General features: G+C 38.9%; 1 protein-coding gene across 2 annotated transcripts in view; it reads right to left on the minus strand.

Annotated features, from left to right (window-relative positions):
- The window catches only part of stk32a (serine/threonine kinase 32A), a 91941-nt gene that overhangs the window by 13678 nt on the left and 50661 nt on the right, over positions 1 to 27602 (minus strand). For both annotated transcript variants that reach the window (XM_075486691.1, XM_075486692.1), the window contains 6 exons: positions 20641 to 20678; positions 13748 to 13837; positions 10574 to 10677; positions 8091 to 8207; positions 4969 to 5094; positions 3343 to 3471 (listed from right to left, as the gene is read on the minus strand). In XM_075486691.1, the coding sequence (XP_075342806.1) occupies positions 3343 to 3471; positions 4969 to 5094; positions 8091 to 8207; positions 10574 to 10677; positions 13748 to 13837; positions 20641 to 20678 (604 nt within the window). The remainder of the gene's footprint in view (positions 1 to 3342; positions 3472 to 4968; positions 5095 to 8090; positions 8208 to 10573; positions 10678 to 13747; positions 13838 to 20640; positions 20679 to 27602) is intronic.

The raw sequence follows: 27602 nt of genomic DNA on the forward strand, positions 1-27602 counted from the left end.
GATAAGTGAAGCCACACTCCATGTGCCCCTGTCCTTGCTGCTGTAATGACGTGTTTCCTTACTTTATATTTACACATGATTGTGCTTTATTTTCTATAATTCGTGAAGAAAATGATCATGTGCATGTGCTAAATGCTATTTTAAGTTCTACTTTTTCTTACTGCACTGTCAGTGAGGCTTTGAGTGCAGAGAATGAACCAAAACAAAATAGAAAATTTTGTGGTAATTTTACATGCATAATTTGATCATACAACATCCCATCATGTTGCACCTGCGGGAGTCACAGATGACACCCAGTCCCATAGAAGATCATTGTAATAGTTGATATCATCTTCATCAGAGATTACAGCTTTCACATTAGTAATATCACGAGGAAATTCATTCTCTCTTCCTCATTTCATCTCTTTATTGTTATTTAAGAAAAAAAAGTATACATTTTAAAAATGAATTCTAATAGCAAACTTTCCAACGTATCTCATACATGCAGTAGATAATAAACCTGAATGACACCCGTGATGTGGGGAGAAGCGCTTGTGTGTGTGTGTGTGTGTGTGTGTGTGTGTGTGTGTGTGTGTGTGCGCGTGTGTGTGAGTGCGTGTGTGTGTGAGAAGGAGTGCCAATTTATTTTGTTCTCTCAGCGCAAGTCCAATTTTCTGCTGTATATTATCAGTAATTTAATTGAGCTAATTCAATTCTACATTATGAGCATATCAGGAAATCATGAGGGAGAGGCTGAGAGATTTGAAAAAAACAAAACAAAATCAGCAAGGAGAGTAGATGGGGAAATGGACATTTAGTGTAATTGGGGTAAGCAAGGACGACACATAGACAGCAATTCTGAGGGAGTCTCGGGACAAAGGAGGAGTGCAAAGCTTGAAAATGAGAAGAGAGGAATGGGAAGAAAGGATGAATATGCAAAAAGAATACAGATCAGGGGTGGAGTATAAGGAAAAAGCAGGCTGGGACAGACAGGAGGGCCACCTTCTTCATTCAATATTAATCTTTTATGCTTCAGCACTGCCATATAGACATCTACCTCTCTCCTCTTGCAACACCCGAAGCACTCACTTTCTTGCTTTGTCTTTCTCTTAATGCATCTATCTCAAGTGGCCCCACAGGCCTTTGGTAAATGGATATGTTAAAGCTTTGCACAAACACAAAGTGATATTTATAGACACAAAGCCAGTATTTTCCCTGACTGACGGAGGCAAAGATCAGCATACACTGCAAAATATGATGCCAGAAAATTGTGTTTGGCCACAACAATTTGGACGAGCTCCAAAGAATGAGAGCTGCATGCAGCATCATAGATTACAAGGAGAGGATTTGAAGTCTAAACACGAGGGGGACGAAATGTTCCAAAAAACAACCAACAACCTGCAACCTACTTTAAATCAGTAAAAGTTCCCATCAGTATGTGATACTTTGATATGTTTGTGATGTTTTCGTATTGCCTAAATGAGACTAGAATGCCTCTAAAAGTGTGATTAGTTCATGCTTATTTGACCAGGCATGGTCCTTCATCTGTCTCCATAAACATGAAAAAATAAATTCTGAAAGGCTACTATCAATGTGTCATTATATCTTTGTCTGAAAGGGCCAGAGGATGATAGATGTTGTCTCGCTGCACACAAAGTCAAATTTCCACAAACAGCTGTCAGCTCTCATAAAACATGGTGCATTTTAGGGCCAGCTCTGACTTCTCATTGTGGGCTGGCATGTTAGGTATAGAACACAGAGTGCTTTCCTTGTTAGTAAGTAGTTCCACAAACTGCCCTAATGTGCTGAAAGGTGCCACTGTTACAGCCAAGGGAACATTTGGATGTATTAGATTCTAGTCTCAATGGGAAGATCAAAAGATTCACATTTGGACAAAAGCCTAGAATTTAGAGCAGCTGCTCCCTGTTGGAGTATTTATTTGACACTTATTCTGTAAATACATTTCTCCTGATAGAAAAGACTATTAGGATAGTAGATTATTTGCGTAAAAACCTATTGTGTTAAGTTTTTTTTAACACTGTAGGTCCTTTTTAGACTTGGATGCAAATAAACATACATGATTTAAGCCCTTATAATGTACAATTAGCTGTAAAAACAAAGAGAACAGCACTGATCTGCTACAACTGCTGTATAAGAGCACAAACAACATCACTGCTTTCGTATCCATGACCCTGTAATGTGGATTTTCATCTCTTTCACCTGATTAAGAAGGTCAAATGAACCCTTCAGTGCTTTACTAATTGCTTTTTTGAAAGTATGCAGAAGACTGGCGAGACTAACACAGCTGGATAAGTGCATTATTTGTATTTGCCATGCATACAGCTGTCAGGGTTTTTGCTTTTGCTATTCATCCTGATGAAGCTTAGGGAAAACAGAGCTCTATAATATGCCCTCAATCTTGTGAATCCAGACACAACTAAATAAAGAGCAACTCGTCACTTGTAGTATGGTTAAATGGAACCAACGGACTGCTTTCCTTAAAGCTGCAGTCTGCAGGATTTGTTGTTGTCATACGTAAAGTCCTAATTTTTGGCATTTTAAGAGTTTATATGATCTATCAGAACGCTTGAAGTTGAAAACGGTGACCTCCATAGTCGCAAAATGCAAGAAATGCTTATTTTTTAACCGAAAAATAAAAAGTTATTCAACTTCCTGTCCCGCCCCATCAAAACACATAAGAACTCGTGCACGTAGACGTGCACGCCAGATGCGCTTACACGACTCCTCATTCATCAACTCACCTGTCATTTGCGATCATGTAAGACACAGTAAGTAGACTAGCCCGTAATGAAGTTCAATAGTCTAGATAAATAAGCGTTGGGACGAGCCTACCTTGTATCGCACGTGCACAATCGGTGATTGACAGGCAGCAGAGCCCAGCTCGTAACCTGATTGGTTACCTTTTACCGGTCCGGTCTGCAATTTTGTAAACAAACCTGCTGGATTTGGAGGGACCTAGCGGGACATATAGGGGACCTAGAGAACTCTTTTTTTTTTTGTATTGGGGTATTTAATGTACTACTTTCAGAATCCCCGGACAGTTCCAGGCATTATGCTTGAAAAAGAGTTGCAGACTGCAGCTTTAATGAATAATAATGAGCAGTTAAGAGGGGAAGAGACCGAAAAGGCTAGTTCAGAATGACCTCAGAGGATCACATGTTCCCTTTAAAATTGAGCAAAATTAGATTTAAACATGCTTTTTCGAAAAAGCATTCAAAACCTATATGATATGTAAATTAATTGAATTAATTTAGTAATAAAATCCAGGTTTTTAGCTACAGACTTCAAGTGATTAAAATCCTACTTTAAAATGTAATTAATGTGTTTAATTGAAAACCTTACCTGTGGGGAACCATCAGATCCCTGGTCTCTGGTCTTTCTAGCAAGCCTTTTCTTTTTCTTGTGAAGTGGTTTGGACTCCAGGATCATTTCCTCCAGCTCAAAAGTGGGGTCACAGTTTAGCCTCCGTCGCTGTAGCAACAAAAACACATAAAGACAAACATTTAAGCCAAAGGAGACAGGCTGATTCCTGTGGTGCAAATGATACAGTCAGGAAGTTTTACACAGCTGTGTCACTGCTGTACATGTCTGACATTTTTATTGGATAAATGATCGTGATGCAATTTGTGGGTTGTGCGATATGTTAGGGTATGTTGAAATGTAATACTAAATAGAATGATGAAATTGACACTTTCAATTACAGGAAGGAATTTAAGTTAAATTACAAAAGGCTAATAAAGGAGACAACTGAATGCTTTGGGAAACAAAGGGAAACAAATCATGGTGGCTGATTTTCCCTCGATGGCCATACATTAAAAGTCTTTAACCAGACATGGGATGGGCCTATTGTTACACAACAAGGCACCGTCACTTCCCCATTGATCCTCTGTGCTTTTCCTCCACCAGGCCAGCCTGACCAATGAACATATCTGCTCCTCTGCATAGACTTACAATTAAATAGTCATTTGGATATTTACTTCCAACAGTCATTATTATGCACTTATTGATCTCTGACACTAAGCAGTGATAGAATACAGTGTAGTATAATATTGCTTCAGTGTTGCATCGTTGCACATTTATTAACTTTTCTAAAAGCACTTGTATAAAACTGAGTCAAATTTCCTGAGGGCTTTCATTATAGGCACCCAGCAAGCAGCCATTGTTAAATTAGTCCAGCTGCAGTAAGAGCCTGACAGCAGAGGGCAATGCACATCAGTCTGCTGGCCGTGCAGCTTGATTTTCTCCACCCAACTTATCATAATGACCCAGAGACACCTGAAGAGCTGCATGTAGACGTCTGCATACTTTTTCTGCTTTTATCTGGGACTAACTGGTACACAAACACAGTATTTTTGCCACACATTCTTTCCGAAATTCATCCTACTGCATACACTGAACAACTGCAGTATGCCTACTGTGTACAAAATCAACATGACATCTGAGTATTTTTGGAGTCCAGCCGATTTAGCCTCTTACATTACTTCACAATATATGTAGCAATTTGGCCAACCCAGTATGTACGGCTATTTAAGTAGGTGGCTTCAGATACAGACCATGTTTACATTCAGTGGGTGATCCGACTCACCCCAGCAGGGGGGGGTGTTTACAGCCTCACAGGGAAAGATGAGATGAGGGTAGTGGGTACTTCTGGCTACACATTTCTGTATCCATATCTATGTCCTCTTTACAAATATAATTGTGTAAAAATAGGTATTGGAAAACAACAGAGGGGGACATTGAAATTGACAAAATCATGTTGTTTTTTGGATTGACAGCCTTAAAACAATTACGTATTCTTGCTAATTTGTCGATAAATTGTAGATTTGGGATAGCCTATGTGATTAGCATAATAATATACTGGTAAATGCTAGAAAAACATTCAATTCAATTCAGTTTCAGTGTATTCAGTTTTAATATTTCATGGTGATTCAGAGCAAGGCAGAACTCAGTTTATTTCTGACAACTCACGTTGGGAATAAAGCTTGGAGGAAGCTGTTTGCTCAGCACAGCGTCCCAGTTGACATCTGACATGTAGTCCAGATCCTGTAGCTCTGCTAGACAAGAAATTCGCTTCTGGACATCTATGCACAGCAACTGAAAGAGAGAAAAAGATGAGAGTGAGAATGACTGGCTGAAAAGTTAGGGGCAGAGTCCCACTGAGACATGAGCATGTGTTAGCCCTGAAGGATACGTCTGAGAATGAGGATACAGGGACGTGAGGGTTGGGGTTGGAGGATACAGGACATGAGCAGCTGGAGGGAGCAGACGATAAAGAGCGACAGAGGGAGGGGATGAGAAAATAAAATGCATATAGAAGGCAAATGGTGAAGAGAATTCAGTGAGTTGTGAGGTGTGAAAGATGAAGGACAAATATATTGAGCATGGAACTCTGCCGTTATGCTCACTTTCTTTTCATCTCCCACTCTCTTTTCCATACACACACACACACACACACACACACACACACACACTCATCTGTTCACTGTCTACACACAAACTGAAGCACATGCAACTGGAATGCCAATGAGCTTCGAGGAGTCTGAGCACGAAGCAATGCAACAGTTTGACTGCAGTGGATGGCTGCCAAGGAAAAACCCAAATGCTACTACAACAGTGCATCTTTTAGCTTTTAGCATGAAGCATAATGCCAAAACTTTAAGATTATTCTCAAGATTTGTCTGATATTTTTTTGTTGTGTACGTTTGACAGTAAAAAAGTGTAAAAGGACTATCATGCTAAAATTTTGGCCCCAGGAAAAACCTTACACAGCCTTCACTACCTTAGTGAACACCTTGTTCTATGTGAATGAGCTCATCAGGACTTTACCTGAGCAGCAAAATGATCCAAATTTGAAAAACCTTAAAGATAATTCTCTTTCTCTGCATTCACTCACCTGTGCTACCTGTGTGACATATTTTCTGCATCGTCACCAGTCTGTGAGGGTCCGCCAAGTTCCCCTGCAGCCAACCCAAATATTTGCTATGCATGTACCTGGATCAGTCTCCATTCAGAAAACGTACCATATGATGCGAGGAATCGAAGAACAACACGGACCCTTGTCTTGATTTAAAACTTTGTTAGAAAACTGCCGTTATCCACACCTCATCATGCTCGTGGATTGGCAGGCTTGGCCAAAAGGCAATATACATTGTACTCCATATCTGCAAAGTTCCAGTTGGTTTGCAGACATGGAAACCTCAGTGTTATGATACCTCTGACTTATCTCTTGTCCCCATTATCAACAGCAATGATTTAGCAATAGAACTTAAAATAAAACAGGAGACTAGAGGGGACTAAGAAGATGACAATGTAGCCAAATGTAAATCAAAACCCCCTGTTTCATTGTAAAAGATATTGAAGAAGATGTAGGAGACACTGGATTGTTGGTGCACTGATGCATTGTGCAGCCACACATGCACAAAGATGACCTTTAGAAGTTATTTGAGGAGAACATTTCCTGCACACCAACATTTAGCATCAAAACTGTCAAGTTGGGTTTTGTCCTGTCTCCATGTCTTGTCTTGTCGTTTCCTGTTTTCTTTTGAAAGATTAACTCTCCGCTCGTTTCAGGTCACTTGCCCTACCTCATGGGTCACCAGTCGAATTGTCTTCCCTGATTCCTGATTGTGTCCACCTGTTTCTCATTGCCCTCATGTGTCTTATAGTCTGCGTCTCCCTTTGTCTTGTGCCTGAGTGTTTTGTTCTGTCGATCACCCAAGCCTGCCACCACAGTCATAGTTGTCCTTGCCTTGCTTGTTCAAGCTTCTTAAGCCAGAATTCTTTTACTTCCTTGCGAGTGATTATTTTTTTTGTTTGTTTGTAATTTTCATAGATTTGTCTCAAGTTTCATAGCCATTTTGATAGCCTCCTTTTGGAGTTATTTTTAATTGAACTATAGATAACATTTCATAGAGTTTTCAGGAGTGCATTTAGTTTGTTTTGCTTCTAGTACTGAGTTGGTTTTCCTCCTTGGGGAGTGATTTTGAGTTTATAGTTCAGTTATAGGTCCTTCTCTTAGCACAGTAAGTTTCTGTTGTTTTTTCCTCTTTTCTTTTAGGGTTATTTCCTCTTATCTTCAGTTTTTTTTTTTAATTAGATTATTTTTTCTGATTATTTTTTCTTTATTAAGTTTTATAGATTATATAGAAAACATTTTCATAACTTGTTATTTTATCACTGTGTTGGAGGTTGGCGATATTAATAAAGTCATCCTTCTGCATCAGAGTCCTCTTTAAAGTCCAGGTCTGATAAAAACTTTTTCAAATAAACATCTAAACAAGTCATATGCATTTAGGAAAAACTCCAGCTGAGAGACAGAAATATCTAAACTTTTTGTCCGCAATGAGCAAAGGTTTTCAGAGAAGAAAAGGTCCTGGATTTCATGACAAGGACATCTTTCCAACTCTGTCGCAGCCAATGGCACAAAGAAAATGGGGAAAGCTTAAACTGAACAAATTTCTGAATCAATATTGCATTTTATGAGGAAAAACTGTGGATGAAAAAAAGTTTGATTTTCAAAAGGATAATTATCTTTCAATACTGTCCCTCAGAATTCTCAAGGGTTTACTTGAAAATGGGTAAGCTGAAGTTTTTCCAAGCCTCTCTCACACCTCTGACTTGTACATAATAGAAAATCAGCTAATATACCTCAGAAAAGCAGTGTGATACTCCCAAGAAACTCTCAGAACTGAGAAGCTTTTTCTAGGAAGAAATGGCAAAATTCTTCAAACAAGGACTGAAAACTCTTGGCTGATGGAAAAGCATTTACAAGCTAAAATACATAAAAGGGGATGTTACTAAGCACTGATCCTGAATACTGAGTACTTTTGCTCTGTGATTATAATTCAAAACCCACACTGCATGGAAGTGGAGCTGCGGCAACGAAAGAGAACCTTAATTAAGATTTTGTAGCTACTAATGAATTGCTGGCATCAGTTATGTATAATTATCTTCCCAGAGGAAATAAAGATATCAAATATGGGAGAAAAGTCTCAGTGGTGGATAGTTGTCACGCAAAATTAAATATAGTTCATTTACCTTTAAACCTCTGAACATGTATGCAAAGTATCATAAATGCGCCACTTATTTACCTTTCTGAGAAGAGACTTCATTTCCAAAGACCAGGCTGCTGGGTAACTGGGGTGGACTTTGTGGAACGTTTGAAGGATCTCATTAGCTGGGGTATTGGATCTCATCACATATGGTCTCTGAAATAGACAGAAGAGGAGAGGGGCGGAGACGTGATGTTACAACTTGCAACCTAGATATCGAGTCAGTTTTCATTTCATAACACATAATATACTCATTTACAATACCTTTTCATTCTTTTGTTAATTCACCTTGCAGTTTCTGTGTCCTTCGGTGAAGGTCCAAATGTTCACTCAAATTAATGAAAAAGATCTAAGTTTCCGCCAGCTGGATATTTTTGCACATCCAAGAGGACAGTTTTGACACCCTAAATCTGACTTTTGTATTATGGATAGTGATGAAATGTGACGTTTGGAGAAAAGTGTAGGAAAACACACAAGAGGCAGGGAGAGAACGAAGTGAAAATAAATTGTCTGGGAGAATGTTAGGGTGGTAGGGAGCAAGAAGAACTTCCAAAAAAGTGAAGTGTGTGGCAAGAAACAAAATGGGGCCAAAAGTCTGAGTCCCATCATGTAATTTCTTGGTAAGAATATAAATCTAACAGCCTTCTATTGAATGAGAGAAGGTCAAGAGATACTTCAAAACCACAGGACACAGAATGATTTGCACGACGATGAAGGCTGGCTGAAACCCTTGCTTCAGTAAGAGGACAGAATGGACAAAACATTTAAGAAGGGATAATGGAAGGATTTGAGGTTAATTAAGCTGGATGGAAGGGTCAAGTTAGGATCAGGTAGAGAACAGAATGCATTTCAGAGGGCGTAAGAGAAAGTGATGAAGCAAGACAGTGTGAGCATGTCACACTAACATGTTAATGACTCAAGACCAGTTTAGGATGTCATTAACTGTTGATAGGTCCTAATGTTGTATGTACAATCACCATGTTGAAATATGTAAGAGAATTCAGCAGATGCAGTTTGACTTGACTCCACAAACAAAGTAGCCTGGCTGACGCGTCCACATCTCGATGAGATGGTGGTCTGGGAACTAGGTGTGCATTTTCTCGTATTTGAGGCGTGGTTTACGAATGCCTAGAGCCGTTTATTGGGCGCTACGAATGTCTATCAAATTGCGTCTGGTTCTTCCCATGCTGCTTTGCGCGCGATTCATAGCCAATTGTATCACTTATACCAGATGACGTATGTAGAGCAACAGAAATTCGACGAGGAAATACATCCCTCTTGGCAATGAAATCTTTCAACGCCAAACGTTGCTCTTTTTTAAAAGTAAACTTGCGTTCTAAGCTACTCCGAAACACTTTCTAAGGCTGCATCGAGCGGTAACGTTGTGTCCGATGCCATGTTGGATTAACACTCTACAAGCTTCGGTGTCGCGCATAGACGTCGTCATCGTCTTGCTGCCCCCCCCCGTTCTGTGATTGGTTCCCTAACTCAGGCAAAAATAAGGGCGGTGGTTTCCAGGCTGCCTTTGCAGTGAGAATGAAATCGCGCGCAAAGCAGCATGGGAATTCCCAGGCTACAAACAAAGAGTGAAAGCTTGATTTTCAGCTCTAAGAACACAGAGTGAAAAACAATTTGTCCTGTGTTATTTCCGTGACATCAGAATTAAACTCCTCCAGATGGGAACAGCATGAATGAAATAAGTAATACCTTAATGATCCATTTCAATTATGTGGCTCTTGGAATGACTCATATTCTGTTTTGTCATTCTCCTGGAGCAATTCAGGAGTAAACATTCAAATATATTACACAGTAACTTAAAATGATAGTTCATGTTTCTTTAAGTGGACTTAACCACGTGACTCACTTATGAGCAGCTGGTACCTTACCTGCAGTAGGCAGTGGTCAGTGCACTGTCTGACAGTGTCTGTTTGGAGAAGCAGAGACCAATGAACAGCTACTAAGAGTAGGGACCAAAGTATTGGGAATGTTTCGCCATCTAAAACAGTATAAACCAAAATTTTGTAGCAGTTCAGTGAAAGCGTGACTGTAAAACATCTGTGTTACTCTGTGTCACTGCATGCACAAAGATAACAACGGTCTGATACAACAGGGACACTGTTCACTGAGCCGCAATGAAATGTTTGAGGTTTGAGTTGCTTTAGTTTGTGAAAATGATTTTTCTTTGGTCCCTACTCTGAGTGGTTAGTTAAGCATGACTCCCCCATAATAATTCCTCCTGCTTGTCTAAACAGACAGTACTCTGACCACTGCCTGCAGGCAAGGTACTAAATACTCATAGCAGTAAGTATGTTACACAACCCCACTTAAAAAAATGCTGAACTATCCCTTTAAATTGAGGATTTTCTTTGAATCAGTTTTTCTAAAGCCAGGACTTTTTTTTTTTTTTTTTTAGCAGTCTTGTCAGTGTCATATGCATTATTAACTTTATGTAAGTGTGCCAGCCTACACTGAGGTGAGCTGCGATGGGGACAGGGTGGAGGTGCACTGACTGTTTATGTTACCTGTCCTCTTAGTAGTTCATAGGCTGTAATCCCCAGCGACCACCAGTCGACAGAAAAGGTGTAGCCAGGGTGGAACCCTTCGAAGGACTGAAAAAGCTCGGGAGCTGAGGAAAGGAACATTTTGTTCAACACAATTACATGATGGCATTTTCCGCTCTCTTAATTTAAAACAGTGATTCCCTTTCAGACACAGAAAACCCAGAACCAATTGGCTCATCTGTCTGTGTTTTCTTTTTAAACTATTGAGACAGATTCTATTTGCTGTTTGTTAAATGTTCCATCATGGTTTTATTCAGACAGACCAGGGATGTTGCAGACAGATGCTGCACACAAATGATCTTGTTCAGTGCATTCTTTTTTTTTTTTTTTCCAGAAATATTTTATTGAAATTTTCCACAGTGAAAAATACAAACGTACAACAAACTGAACAAGGTTTTCACTGTTTAATTCCCCTTTCTCTCCCACCCTCCTCCCCTTCCCTCTCTACTCGTCCAGGGGACAAGAACAAGGTGAAGGTGATATAACCAGCAGAAAAACTGAAAAGAAAGAAAAATGAATAAATAAAAAAAATAAAAAATAAAAAAATAAAAATAAAAATGATAAAAATAAAAATAATCCCCAAAAACATCGCTTCTCTAACTAAGGTTATCTGGGCTTTACCGGTAGACTCGATATTGCAGGTCTAGTCCTGTAATCCTACCGTCAAGTCTGATTGCTTAATAAAATTAATGAAAGGACCCCACACCCTCTCAAAGAGGTATTGTTTGGATTTCCTGATTTATGCTATTCTTTCCAGTGGTAAGTTGGACAACAGCTGGCTTAACCATTGGGAGGTACTAGGTCTATTAACATTTTTCCAGGCAAGAGCTATACATTTCTTTGCAGATAATAAACTTATATCTATAAAGGTGCGTTCTGTTTTACTAAAATTATGTTTTTCGGGGTATAAAGCTAACAGGAATAACTTTGCATCCCATGGGATTTGCTTTGAGAGAATTTTTTCAACTGTGTCCTTCACCTCCTTCCAAAACGCCTTAATTTGTCCGCATTCCCACATGCAGTGTATTAAAGTCCCCTTAGAATGGCACTTTACACAAACGTCTGGAAAGTTATTGTTGAATTTATTCAGGTGCACCGGTGTGACATAAACTCGCGTCAGCCATTTAAATTGTATCAATCTAAGACGGCTATTTATGGACATTGTATGAATTTTTGTGCAGGCCCTTTCCCAGTCTTAGTCAGTAATAGTTGATGACAGATCTGTATTCCAGTTCGAAAGCTTATTGCTTGAGTTCCCCGGTTGATTCAGAAGTCAATACATTATAGAAATCAGAGATAGTGCCCCTTCTTGAACCACCTTGAGTCAGTAGTTTCTCAAGTAATGTAAGGGGAGGCTTGTTAAGATTACTCTGATTTGCTTTAACAAAACTTCTCAGTAGAAGAAATTTAAAATAGTGCTTTTTATTAAGCTTGAACTTGGTTTGTAACTCTCCAAATGATAAAAGTGTATCGGAATTTGGTGAGTAAAGGTCACCAATTCTTTTAAGGCCCAATGTTGACCATAGTTTAAATGTTCCATCTGCCCTTCCTGGAACAAACTGCTGGTTACCCCATATCGGGCTGAATCGAGATAAACTGTTTGGTTCCTTGAAATAATTTCTAACATCCTGCCAGACCTTGATCATATTTCCCAGAATAGGATTTGTAATGTGTTTCTGTAATTTCTTTGGAATGTCCGAATACAGCAACATTGGAAGAGCCAGATTTGAGTTGTGTGACTCCATTTCTATCCAGTGTGGTTTATCATTCACTGCAAAATAAAGCCTGATTGTCCTCAACTGTGTAGCCCAATAATATAACTTAAAATTGGGGCATTTTAACCCCCCTCTGTCAAATGGTAAATACAGCAGAGAGAGGCGTAGCCTAGTTCAGTGCATTCTAACTCAGTGAATCCCCTCATAATTTTTTTCTAATCGTTTTGACCCTATATTAGATAAGACATTCTGCAGTTATACTCAAGACAGTTGGCAAAGATAAAATATACATAGTACTTGAGGAGGCTATGGGTGTAGAAAGGTTTATGGGAATGTTGTTACATCTGAAACAGATAAGTATCACCACTTTTATGTAAAAAGTGATAAAGGTGGTAGTTTGGACATTAGACCCAAATAAAGTGTTGTCATGAATAATTTGCAGAAGGACACTTGTTTTATCAGAATCCTTCTATGGATGTAAATCATCTGCTCTTGCACACACATGCCCACAGAGTTCTTTCATGCTAGGGAGAAAAATGTTTATCCATTGAAACCTTTGAGAGACAGGATTTTTTTAATATATATACCCATGAGAGACCTGTTATACCACAGTATTTAGCTTAAAGCTTGCCACACAAGGTTAAAAGTGTCAAAACTTAGACACACCACCAAAAAACACACAGAACTCACACAGACACATACACAAACAAATACATGCCCGTCCTTGTCATTTATATCCCCCTGAAATCCTGTTAGCCCCTATCTGGTATATCAGGAGCTGAATCCACATTAGTGGATAAGTCGTGCTTTCTAGTGGCAGAACAACTGAATGTGCCTTAAAAACTTAAGTCACATTAATGGTTTTATCGATCTTGTAAAGCAACACAAGTCTAAGATTCTTACTCTGGTCACTTTTGAGTTAATATCCGTCACGACTTTTGGTCTGCATGCAATATTTGCTGTTTGTGAACGATTAGACGCTTGCAATTTTACTCCGCATAGAAACATCAATCAGAAAATCCAATATAGTTTAACAAATGTTGACGCATACTTATCAAAGGAATTGTAAGTGTTATTAGGCCTCTGCATTTCCATCTTTGAGGACATAGATCACTTTCAAATATATGTTTGCTCACCCTCAAGGAGATTCAGTGTCTGAGAAATGTTACCAGAATAGTGGATACAAAACATGCTACTGAATGCAGAAAATCCCTCCTAAACACAAAGTATAGGGTTTTTCTCCCACTCACTAATTAATTATTACAGTATGCCAATAGGTGTGTAGCTGTTTTGTGAATACAAACGGAGGAGCTATGACCACTTGTCTAAACAAAAAAGGGAAGATATTCTTTTCAGTGTAAGGTGGCTGCATTAAATATGACACCCAACCCCCTCCCCTCCAAAATGTTATTTTTCTTACCCATGTATGGTTTGGTTCCAGCGATAGATGTTGCTTTTAGGTCCTCCTTTACGATGGCGGCGATATTGAAGTCTGTTAGATGGACGTGCCCTGTAGATGAGAGAGATTACTGTTACTGTATCTTGATGGACAGACTCATCAGTCATAACATTCTGACCACCTGTCAAATATTGAGAAGGTCCCTCCTTTGCTGCCAAAACATGCAATGTACAGTGGCCATGAGTCTTAACATTGCAGTATTTGTCTTCAGAAGTGAAATCTAACCAGCTCAATCATTCCTATTATCTGTTTTGTTTGCAGCTTATGTGAATAGTGAAAAAAATGAGGATCAAAGTATATATATATATATATATATATATATATATATATATATATATATACATATATATAGTTAACAAAGTCTAATGGAAATTAACTGGAGCTTTATTGATACTATGAGGGAGGTGGATAAGCAACGTCAGTAAATTCCAATGTCGAACCACTGACCTGTGTCTCACCATGCAGCTAGATGGCCTTGAGTCTTTGCCATGCTCACTGATCACACACTAATGAGCTGAATGTACTATATGTGTGTGCATATATGTATGTTTGTGTCAATGTCATGGTGAGTGAAAGTGGAAGAGTGTATTTGCTCCAGAATGATTGTTCGGATGAATGCGTGACTGTATTACAGAAAGAAAATACAAAAGCTACTGACTTTGGGCCTGAATACTCAAGAAGTGTCTTCTCCTCTCCTGTAGTGCGCCCTTCTCCCATTTGTGTGAGCAGCTTTTGCAACATTCTTCAATATGAGCTTTGGGTTTTAAAGTCACAGTATAGTGAAAAAACTAGAAAAAAGCCGCTTACTTTGTCTGTGGGAGATCATCTTACATGTAAGTATATCTGAATGAATTGAATTACTTGAATTGTGATTTGATCTAATGATGCTGCGGTAATAAAATCAGGATTTTATTAGAGAGGAGCGACAGTTGGGCAGTGCTTTAAGCAAAGAGAGAGAGAGTTGGCACGTAGTCTCAGTGGGCTGATTTTCATTCACAAATTTTGTCGCATTTAAAGACAAAAGAAACAGAGAAATATGTGAAAAAGAGCAGCTTTATTTGGAATACAGCTGTATCGATATATATAGCTATATCGACTTAGACTCTTTTGAGTCTTATTGAGCATGTACATGTGGGAGTGAGTCGGTCCTCAACCGCATTATATAGTTGGAGTCCAGCTTTGAACGCTTTGATTTTGTATGATTTCAGGCTGACTAACACGTTTACATGCATTTTAAAAGTCTGGTTTTGGTTGGACTAACAAAAATGATTTTTTTCTCTAGTGTGATGTAAACATGCTAAATGATGGTTGATCAGCCGTTAGATGTAAGGAATAGGACAGAGGACACTGCTTGATTCATTTGGTTTGCTTCACTTCTCAAGCTAGTTTAGTATAGTCTTTTATTTCTACTTTTTTGGATAGGAACGAAAGGATAGGGCCTCTTATCAAAAGTTGAATCACCACGAGAAATTTGAGCTGTCACATAACATTTACAAAGATCTGCAAATTTAATTAGCTTTTTGTATCCATGACTTATTCACCATTTTCATTTGGAAATGCCAGGTGATATAAATGTTCAAGCTCTACTGAAACTTTTCAAATCTTTTTAAATCTTCTCTCAACAATCAGCTCCTTTAAAATAGCTGTCAAGAAAGCAGCATAAGTTTATAATAAAAAAGCAAAGCATTATCAGGTACCTTTTATTCATTTCCAGAGTGGTCAGAATAAAACCCTTCCCGGTTCCACAGTGCAAAACTCAGCATCAGAAGTTTATTAACATCTCACCAATCCAGATGCATATGCTAAAAATGTTCTCAAGACCGATGAAGTTAAAATGACATTTTGTCAAGCAGTGAGCAAAAGCATGTTTGGAGGACACTTGCTCAGAATATCCAGAAAATAATGGCAGTCCGATTGCCAAGCAGTAGGATATAACAGCCATGCTTTGGGCTGTGCTGCAACGAGTGCCAACCATTTCCATACCATAGTTGGAACCATTTCACTGTAACAGGGAAGAATGGATCCAATTAAATACGAGCAAATTGTGGTAGCAAAGATTTGACAGCACGCTAATGATCTCATACACCTCAAAGTTCTCAAAAAGAGCACGCTGAAGCGTTTAACATGGCCTGACCTAGACATTCAAAAAAAAATCTTCGATATGTGTTTTAATACTTAAAAACTGACCAGGCTTGGTACTCAAATGTTTTTTTCTTCCCTTTTAGTGCTGTAAAGTGCCCTGAGATTAGCAGTTAATGAAAACTATACAAATAAATACATCTAATTGAATTCTAAAATGGTCAGGGTGAAAAAAAAAAATAGACTTTACTGTGAGAAGCTAAATGGAGTCAACTATCGAATGTAGTCACCCCGCAAAGACCCATTTTGAGCTCTTATATACTCTCAGAAATGCACAACACAGTGTTGCTTCTTGGTCAGATGTGAAGCATTAAAAACAATACAGTTTTTAAGTTGTGACTAAAATTGTGTAATACATTGCTTTACGATAAGAAAAAAATCAGCCAGCAGTGGGGATTATGAAATGCTTGTAAGATGCAGTGAATGAATCGCTCGAGCTGATGGGTTACATGGTGTGTTAAGTAAAAGTGGATTCCCACTGTCCCTACTTCAGAGTTCAGAGTGTGGCCGCAGAACAAAGACTCAGTGTGATTCCTGGTGGCTTAGTTATCTAACATGTTTTGTTGGGATTACCTCCACAGCTGTTGAGATTTGATCCATAGGTTATGTCACTCTGCTGCTTGTCTCTTCTGTTTGCAGTATGACTTTTCTCACCGGTTCCTCAGAATCCCCCCCCCCACACACTTATCACATTTATACTGTACATACACAAATTAGTTTATAAATGGTCTCAACATCCATTTCTGGGAACCAATTTATATAAGTGCACTAAAAAATTGTAAACATCCCTACATGAACTTTATTCATAAGCTTAATGTGAGATGGTTGATTGACCTCATTCATAAAGTAGATTCGATGAATAGAAAGCAGTTTTTACAGCCTTTCACTGGGTTATAAACCCGACACATAATTTAATCCAATTACATGTTTTCCCCCTAAGGTGTTTGATCGATGGTACAAGTGTAGCACCTGCTTGCCTTATATTATGTTGAGAATTTATTTGTTACAAAGACATTATTTGAGAAGAATAAATAAGTTCATACAAGTTGAAATATAGGTTAACATTAATATTGATAGAAAACAGTTCATGTGATGAATATGTGGTTAAAAGGAGACTGAATTTCATTTATTTGTAGTTACATTAAAAGGACTTCACTACTCAAGATGTTCTAGGAGCAGGAAGGTGAACATGACGTGATTACGTCAGAGTTTTTGTTGAGTATTTGTGGGCCGCCATGTTGTAACTCACCAAAACCGCACGCTGTATGTTTTTCCTTTTGTTAATAACTAAAGTACGCCTGAACTGAAGAAAACGTCTCGCTTCGGCATTCTTAGTCTGTAAATTAAATCTACATATTAAAAGTGGGGGTGCAGACTCATATTTCATGCCCCCCCCAAACTTTTTGAGGAAAAAATAAATCTTCATACAGTGCAGTCCCTACCGTCAGATAATAGTATTTAACGAGACGGTTTTCATCTTTTTGAGTAACTCACAAAAACATATACTGATTTAGAGACTCTTATACTACAAAGTCAAGCTATTGTAATAGATGCTGCATGCGGTTTAGTGTTGCATTGATAGATAGATAGATAGATAGATAGATAGATAGATAGATAGATAGATAGATAGATAGATAGATAGATAGATAGATAGATAGATAGATAGATAGATAGATAGATACTTTATTAATCCCGAGGGAAATTTGAGAAATATGTGAGGTCCTCCTATAAAAAGATGTCCGTAATATCATCATTGTTGGAGAAACAGTATGTACATTTCTGGTTCCAAATTAAATTGAAATAAGTATGACCACAGATCACTTTTTCACTGTGCCTCAACCCATTTTAAAGGAGCTTTGGCCCACAGAATACAGCAGCCTTTCTGTATCATGTTCACATATGATAGAGCTTTAACCTGCGTTTGTTAATGGCATGATGAACAACCTCCACAGACAGTGATTTGGGGTTATAAATGATGAAAAAAATAAAAATAATGAAACATTTTTACTTCCAATAATAAAAGATTTTTCCTTTTGAGAGAAATGAATTATCTTTCAGTACAGTGGACATCATTGGGTGCATGCTCGTCATCTTTCAACATACGCTGGAGATGAAACTCTTCTCTGTGTTTTAAGATTTTTCAACTGACAATGACATAGCAAGAAGACATCACCATAATGAAAGAGAAAAAAAAAATACAAGTGACAATATCAATACACTGCTGACTTGCATTTGTACACCGACAGGCCACAAACAACTGCCAAGTCAGCAGTGATCATCTTATTAATTGGAGAACTGTTCTGCTGGGCAACCTTGAGTCCTGGCTTATATCAGGATGTTTCATGAACCACCCATCCAGCCATTACTGAACTCAGATGTAAATGTAAACTCTGATGGCAGTAAGGGCACAGGGTCTGTGAAACAATACAACGTGCCTGAGGGGTCAGAGATGCTAAGGCTGCATTAGGTGAACCAGATCAGAAATAGGTTGGTGGTATTAAGGTTATGGCAAAGCTGTGATTCGTAGCCACCTGCACTATGAGTGCCTTACCATAACACAGACTGGTAGGTGCAGCAACAATATTCTTATCATGGACTATCTCTGTTTTTGTGAAAAACACACATTTACAGTGGATAACCTAGACAAAGGCACTCTGAGCTTCTCCCACCAACCCCAGGCTATGCTGTTTAACAAAGGGACATCACTTGTGTATGAGTAAATTGTATTTTTCTATATGAAGTGGCTCCCAGAGGAATACAGGAACACTGGTCAGTTCAAGCTTGCAAAATTCAAATGTGCAGGAGCAAACAGCTCACTTTCCCCCTCTGATGCCTCTTGTTGTTTTTTTCAGACCTCAGTGAGGTGGTAAACCACAGGTCTGCGCAGAAAAACAGTGTGGGCCGAGTGCATGAAGTGGAGGAAAGTGCTTACTGTGGTTGGAGGGACTGACACACACACACACACGCACACACAGACCACAGGTATCTGATGTACTGTGGAAATTAGGCTCTAAGCTGAAAAAGCTGCCTTTATGTCTTTCCCCTTTTTCTTTATCTCTGTCCGTCTCAAACATTTCTCTCTCTTTTTGTTCAGTTTTTCCATTTTTGACAAGCCTTTATAGAAATGTCAGCTCATTGTACTTTTTCTTCTTGTGTCCTTCCTTGTTTGCCTAACTCTGTCTCCCTCTGTACTCTGTCTTTCACTGCCTGCTTCCAGTTTTTTAGTGACAGCAGAACTGTCATCCTACATACCCCCCCAGCTCCCCAGAGCAGATGCCCAGTGCCCTCTGGGATCTTAGGACTTTCTCAGGTGTGTGCCTCTGTGTGCGTGTGCGTGTGCTTGTGTGTGCATAATTTACAGTATTACAGCATATGGCCAGAAGTCAGACTGTTAGACCATAGAATCCTTGGGTTCAAATCAAGAGAAATCTTGCTGCAGTATATTTGGTTACTTAGTTTACATCCCATAGAAATTTCTTTTAAATCAGCTAAGACTGATACAGAAAATAAACATCAATAATCCTAACTAATAACCCCTCGTTTTTTCTTGGGCAACACAATGAATCCTCCCACCTGTGTACTCATTTTGAGTGAGTGGTCTGAAACAATATCGCTATATTACAAACTGTATGTTACTTATTTCTTGCCTCAAATTTGTTAAGAAGAAAATGTATTTCTAGAAGAAATATCTCCAGAAAACAATAAACAAATAAATGTGAATAATTAAAATACTTATTTTTTATCATTTGTCTGTACAAATCTAGATATATTTATTTGTCTCTTTTTCCTAAATTATTCTCCTATTCTATCCTGTAATTCCCTAATTCCTAAGCATACAGTGAGGTCTCAAAGAAACTGTGTAACCAGTCCTGACCCTCAGCTGACAGCAGCTTTATCATCTTGCTGACTTTACTTATGCTCTTGCTGTGGAATGCTTGCAAATGCTGTCAGCATACTCGTGTCCATGGTTTTGTCTTAGAAATGTAGAACTGTCCACATACATTTGGTTTTGCTCGGTACATGTGCACACCGTGATGCATCTGAGGATGTTTGTGTAGGATAGTACAAGTCAAAACATGAAATACTTCATATTGCTCCTCATTAACATTTTGATGAAAGATTTTATAGTGTGTATAATTAATGTTCTCCTCTCAGACAGTAACCACACACACACACACACACACACACTTTCTCTGCCTATTTTCTGACTCTATGTGTGTTAATGAGTCTATGTCCACTTGTGTGAAACAGCTGAATGATTGAGGATTACTTGATCGTCCAGAGCTGGATTTTCTCTTTCAGTGGAGAAGTCACATGATGGATATGATCTTGTCTTGCACATTCCTATGATATCACTTCCTCTTATTTCAGCCTATTCTTTGTATAAAAAAAAAAAGTTTCTAAATGTCACGTTGTTCCAATTCAGAGCAACAGTTTGGAAATGTAAGAATTGACTTGTGCGTGTACTCTCTGTGTTATATATATTTTTAACAAATGAATACAGTAATGGCATGACTGTGCAGCCTGTCTCTGAATATGGCGACCACATCACAGGCTGAAGGTTTGGTGAAATGCTTGGTCAGAAGCTGCTGGATTGGATTTTGGCTGGTAAAAAGTTAGAAAGTCAATTCTAAATTTCATGTTACCATTTAAGGAAGGGAACACCATCCCTGCATGAATCAATTAAAAAAATCTGACGAGTAACAGGGTCTTACCGTGCTCATCCAGTAGTATGTTGTCAGGTTTGATGTCTCTGTAAAGGGAAACACACAGTACAGCAGGGTTAGTACATGTTATTATTTAAATGTATTTATTTGTAGGCAAAAGGTATCAGGCTATAGTTGGGTTCCAGTTGTCTTAACTCTATTTTATATACTTTGATGACAATTCAATCTTCATTTCATTAACTGCAATGAGAACTTTGTCCAAGCATATTTGCTTTTTTTTATTTAGAAAGTTTGTATACAGCATTGATTAAAAGAAAATGAAAGAAACAGTTGGCAGACTGTCTAATCTTAAGCATGACTTAAACTCAGGGGAGAGAGATCACAAAAAACTTAGGGAATTTTAGTTTGGATTAAAGGAACTGACAAACAATCTGAAGTTTGGGAGTTATTTATTTATATATGTATGTTTGCACACAAGGAGTTTGCTTTGGTGTTTTGGTGCATTTATAATGAACGTAAGCATGCAAATACAAACAGGATACAAATGTAGAAGAGAGGCTTTCAAGTCACTGCGGAATGTAAGGAGGTGGCAGAGATGTATGACCCCGAACTTTGGCCCACGGGCTCGTTTGTTCGGCGCTATTACGAGGCGCGTCAACGCAGAGTGCCTGGCGTTTCGGTGCCAGTGACGCTCCCAGTTGGGTCCAACTTTTCTGAGATCAGAGGTGCAGATATGAAGGAGCGGACCGTAATGGATTATCGCAAAACACATGAATGAAGATTGCTTCATACAACTCCCGTGGACTGCGGACTGGGCATAGCGATGCTGATAAAGCAAGAAATTTCAATGTCAACCGCTTGTTAGATATGTGTGACATTCTCTGTCTTCAAGAGACTTGGCTCCCAGAACAAGACCTGGGCAGACTGAATGCTCTGCACAAAGACTTCCACGGAGCTGGTGAGTCCACCACTGACCTCAGCACAAGGATTGTGCGTGGTAGAATACCGGGGGGCGTTTCAATATTGTGGAACAAAAAGTATGACCCTATAGTGTCTGTTACGAGACTGAATGTGGACTGGGCCATCGGCCTTGATATTAATGTAGATAATAAAAGAATGATCATCATAAACATTTACATGCCCTATGAATCTATCCAGTCAGAGGATGAATTTTTAAGCAGACTGACCTTCTTACAGTCATTTATTGAAGATTGTGATTCTACATGTGTATACATTATTGGGGATTTTAATGCTGACTTATCTGATAGCAAGGCCTTGTTTACCAGAGATTTGACTGAGTTTTGTCATGATAATAATTTGTTTTTAACTAGCCGGCTCTTGTTGCCTGACAGTAGTTTTACTTATGTGAGTGATGCTTGGCAAACTACTTCCTGGCTTGATTATTTGGTGTGCACAGCAGATGCTCATTCCTCAGTGGTTAATATGGGGATTAAGTATGACTTGGCCATTTCTGATCATATGCCTATATCTATGACACTGAATGTTGAAAATGTTCCTGCTTTGGTTCCACACAATGATGCAAGTGATGCTAGAAAACTAGACTGGTGAAAGGTATCTGAGGAAGAATTGTACAAATACTTCTCCTCTACTGACAACCTCTTCGGTCTAATTGATTTACCTAAAAATTCATTGCTGTGCCAGGACATGAATTGTAAGAATGCTGACCATGGGCGTGAATTATGCTCTTTGTATGATGGCATTGTCAGCAGTCTTACTGCAGCTAGCACCCCTATAACTACAAAGAGAGGTAAAATACATAGTAATGCCAAACCTGGATGGAATGAACATGTTAGGGATCTACATACTGTAGCCAGAGAGGCTTTTAAACTTTGGTGTGATGCAGGTAGGCCACGACAAGGTCCCCTGTTTCAGAGTAAAAAGGCCACAAACGCTAAATTAAAATATACTCTTCGTTTTATCAAGAGGAATGAAAGCACCATGAGAGCTGATGCACTTGCTAATAGGCTACAGAATAATGATTATTATGACTTTTGGAAAGAGGTTAAAGCATTGAACAACTGCAAAACCTCTCTCCCCTCTGATATAGAAGGGGTGTCAGGTACTGACAATATTGTTGAGAAATGGCGTAAGCATTACCAAGAACTGTTTAATTGCATTAGGAATGATCCCTTTGAAGTAAATAGCATCAACTGAAAACTTTGTAATTAGACCTGAAGAAATTTTTGAAGAAATATCAGCACTAGATAATAATAATAAGGCATGTGGCATGGATCAAATCTGTGCTGAGCACTGTAGCGAAGGGGAGTAGAGTTGCGCCGCCGGGACTCAAACCCCAGCCTTCTGGGTACTAAACTGGGGCTCTGACCACTACACCAAAGAGCCAGGCTCATTGGCATGACAGTCAGAACACACCCACAACCCTAGTGATGGTCACTCCATCACACCGCCTTCCCCTTCAGGAAACACACCGGTGCGCTTCACACACTCATGGTGTCCCTCACGCAGAAGCCCATCATGCTTCTCCCATCCAGTGTGCCCCATCATCAATGCTTCACCCATCACTGGGGTCCCTCGCACCGGGGTCACCAATCCTGGGGGTCCCTCACATGGAATTACAGCTTACACACAATGGGTATGCTTCCGATGGCCTCACGGTAGCCATCCCACTTCTGACACCATTTGTAGCGAAGGGGAGTAGAGTTGCGCCGCCGGGACTCGAACCCCGGCCTTCTGGGTACTAAACTGGGGCTCTGACCACTACACCAAAGAGCCAGGCTCATTGGTGTGACAGTCAGAACACACCCACAACCCTAGTGATGGTCACTCCATCACAGCACCTTAAGTATGGCAGCAAGAAACTCTGTCCTCTTTTAGCAATGTGTTTTACTGGGCTCCTTATCCATGGAGTGCTACCTGAGTCACTTTTGTCTATATTGCTTGTTCCAGTTCTTAAGGACAAAGCAGGGAAACTGAATAGTATAGACAACTACAGACCAATAGCACTGTCTAGTATTCCCTCCAAGGTTCTAGAACGGGTCCTCATTACTTGATGTTTTTCTAGTAACAGCAGATAATCAGTTTGGTTTTAAAAAGAAACATGGCACCGATATGTGCGTATTTGCTTTAAAGGAAATGGTTGCCAAATATCTGAACCAGAACTCTACTGTTTTTATGTGTTTTCTTGATGCCTCTAAGGCTTTTGACAGAATCAATCATAGTAAGTTATTTATGAAATTACAGCAGAGAGGGGTGCCTAAGGGCATCATTAGGATCCTAGTGTACTGGTACAGAAACCAGACAATGCGTGTAAAATGGGGGTGTGGAATATCCTCCCCATTCCACGTATCAAATGGTGTCCGCCAAGGTGGGCTTCTATCTCCTGCACTATATAATGTGTATATGAATGACTTATCAGTCCAGCTGAGTTTGTGTTCTACAGGCTGTCTAATTGGTAGCTCTGTGATTAACCATCTCATGTATGCAGATGACCTGGCCATTGTGAGCCCATGTAGTGCTGGCTTACAACAACTTCTTAAGGTATGCACTCAATATGGTCTTTTGTATGACATTAAATTCAATGCAAAGAAGAGCAATGTCATGATAGTGAGGAGTAAAGAGGATAAGAAGATGACATTCCCTGTTTTCCATCTGTGTGATAGTCCACTTATGGTGTGCAAGGAAGTTAAGTACCTTGGTCATATAATTTCAGATGATCTCTGTGATGATCGTGATATATACCGCCAACGACGTAAATTGTATGCCCAGGCTAATATGCTACTTCGCAAGTTTAGTATGTGTTCTTTTAATATCAAATGCTCTCTGTTCAGGGCCTTCTGTACACCCATGTATACTGCCCACTTGTGGTGGAAATATAAGAAAAACAGCTACCAGAAGCTCACAGTTGCATATAATGACACTATGAGACTACTGATGCAGTTACTTAGATGGTCCAGTGCCAGCTACCTGTTTGCACACTCCAATGTCCCTGGATGTGATGCAGTCCTGAGAAATGCAATGTATAAATTTATGTGCCAACTGGATTGCTCTCAAAATAGTATAATTGAATCTTTAGTAAATCCAACTAAGAGCTCTGTGAGGTTCTCTTCTAAGCTTAGGCGACACTGGAGAGAGTGCTTATATGCCTGATGGCTGTGTACTTGTCTTGTCTTTTATTTTACAATTTATTTTTTTACTATGTATTTATATTGTGATATGGACCATGCACTTGTGTCTGATATATAAATAAAGAAGATGAGTAAACTGTCATGGCTAGTAATTTGAATAAAAATTTGTGAGCATTGGTGCTTTCTTCTTTATCTGTTTGCTTTAAAGCTCAAACAAAAACTACCCAGATGAAGTTGATGAAATTTAACAAGTTTTAGCATTTGGCAAAGGAAGAACCATTTCTTTTTTCTTTTGTTAAAATTGCCAAATCCTGCACTCGCCTTAGTGGAGGATGTGCTCCCAGAGTGTTCTTGTTTTACTATCATCGTCATTATAAGCAGCTTCACTTGATGGCAAAATTAGGTGTCATACCTACCACTTAGAAAGGTATTTAACTTTTGACCCTCTATCAATACTTAAATTTCCAGTCAAATGTCAAACAAATTTAGAGCAAAAGTTTAAAATGTTAACTTACTGGCAATGAGTTGGCTGCGTGGTGTTGTCAGAAGGTGGAGATATAGGCTAGGTGACATATGGCTGTGACAAATCCCTAAGTGGTGTTCAATAACTGGAAACAAAGCTTTGGTGAAGAGGAAACAAAGCCAGTTGCCTTGGTGATATGATTTTTTAGCTTGATACATTTTCATTATTCTTCCATGTGAGCAAGTATCAGTCATACTTTCTTTCAACAATTAAAAAGGGAAATAAATGGGGAACAACGTAAGTGTTCCAAAATAATGTGTCCATCTACTAATATGCACTCAAATTATTTCACAAAAAATCTTCTTCATTACCCTTTTTATGTTAAATTGATGTTTTAAGTTTTTCAGATTCACTGCCCTTTGTATCAGGATGCTGAAAAACACAGGTTACATAAAAAAACCCCACAGTTATTGTGTTGATAGAAGTCGGAGGATACAGTGAATGGTGCCTACTATGAGGTAGCAATCAACAAAGACCTTGAGTTGTGTGATGTCTCCTGTAATTAGCTCACAAAGCTTTGTTTGCATCGCACTTCCTGCATTTCACCTGTAAATAATCTGTTGTGGGTGGTGCTGTGATGTCTTATTTACTGCTGCTGACATTTCACTTTCCGTAGATGGCACTGATCCTCTCTCTGTGTCCTGCCTGGGAGATTAGTTGGCCCATATTAATTCCCCAGTTCTTCTCTGCCTACTCCAAACAAACCACACATTAACGGGTCTTAAAAACAAAACAAAGCAAAAGAGAAAAAAAAAACAACAGCATTCCATTAACAAGAGAGACTAAGATCAAAAACTGTATGCACATGTCATCAAATGGAAAAGTTTCCAGATGGTAAATTTGCAGTAGGTTGACTCACTATCAGTATGAATCATTTCACTACAGTGGGTATAAAAAATGGGCATAAAATACCTTATACCAAAGCTTAATCATGACCGTGTGCTTGGCCAGTATGTACTAGGTGTGTGTGGGAAAACAAATGAATATCTAATACAACCTCCAGCTGTAGGTGTAGCTGAGACACCTGAGAAGAGGAGCAGGTGCTGACTGAGACCCTTCTTCAAAGTCACAGCCTCTGCTGCTTCCTCATCTTCTGTCCTGGCTCCATTTTTCTCTCTCTGTATTTTCATACAGATCTTTGTGGCTCTGCCACATTTGTTTCTTTAATGCGTCATTTATTTAATTGTTCATATAAACCCTTTTCTTTTCAATGCCAGATTCAAAAGAGGAAAAAAATGTACTTGGTTCCCACGAATAAGAAATAATAAAGTAGATTAATGGAGGGGAGATGAATTTCTAACCATTTCAGATAAACACACACTGTGGATTTCCACAAAGCCACCGGCAACAATGCTGAAGTCCCTGATGACAATCATAGAATTCAAAGAACAATTCATGGCACCATTATTTCCCTCTTTTTCCTTTTACTCACTGATCTTTATCTGTCCTTGACACAGCTTTCTTTCTTTCATACCATGACATTGTCTGTGACACTTGCAGTATTCCCAGTGTCTCATGTGTTTAAATGAATTTTTCTCTCTCAAAAAGACCAGCAGAAACTCATCCATGCATTCATCTCCAGTAGACTCGAGTACTGTAATGCTCTTTTAACTGGACTTCCCAAAAAGAGCATTAAACATCTGCAGCTCATCCAGAACGCTGCTGCTGGAGTTTTAACCCGGACTAAGAGATCTGAACACATCACACCAGTTTTAAAATCTTTACACTGGCTTCCAGTCAGTCACATAATAGATTTTAAAAGCCTGCTGATGGTTAACAAATCCCAGAACGGTTTAGGGCCAAAATACATCTGTGATGTGTTCAGAGAATATAAACCCAGCAGAGCTCTTAGATCCAAGGACTCAGGTCAGCTGGTCCAGTCCAGAGTCCAGACTAAACATGGAGAAGCAGCATTTAGCTGTTATGCTGCAAACAAGTGGAACAAACTGCCAGTGGAGATTAAACTTTCACCAAATGGAGACAAATCCAGGTTAAAAACATTTCTTTTCTCATGTGTCTATGCATGAAATCTGCATGCTATCTTTTAACTTATCTAGATTGTTGCTTGTTTTTAATCATTTAAATTTCATTTAAATTATTTTATTTGTTTCTCTTTATATTATTTTATGTATTTGTAATGCTTCTTCCACTCTCTTCCACTCTTTTACTTTATGTAAAGCACTTTGAATTGTTTTGTACATGAAATGTGCTATACAAATAAATTTGACTTGACTTTACATGCTTCTTTTCATTTCACCTTCCTCATCCCTGTGACCGGTTACACACACCAAATTATAAACTCTAAACCAAACACAGGTAGGCATACATACATGAGAAATGTAGACAGAGAAATATTCTGGTATGCATCCACTTGTGTGGCT

Source organism: Odontesthes bonariensis, chromosome 16 (genome assembly GCF_027942865.1).
Source record: "Odontesthes bonariensis isolate fOdoBon6 chromosome 16, fOdoBon6.hap1, whole genome shotgun sequence".
In the NCBI taxonomy this organism is placed as follows: Eukaryota; Metazoa; Chordata; class Actinopteri; order Atheriniformes; family Atherinopsidae; genus Odontesthes; species Odontesthes bonariensis.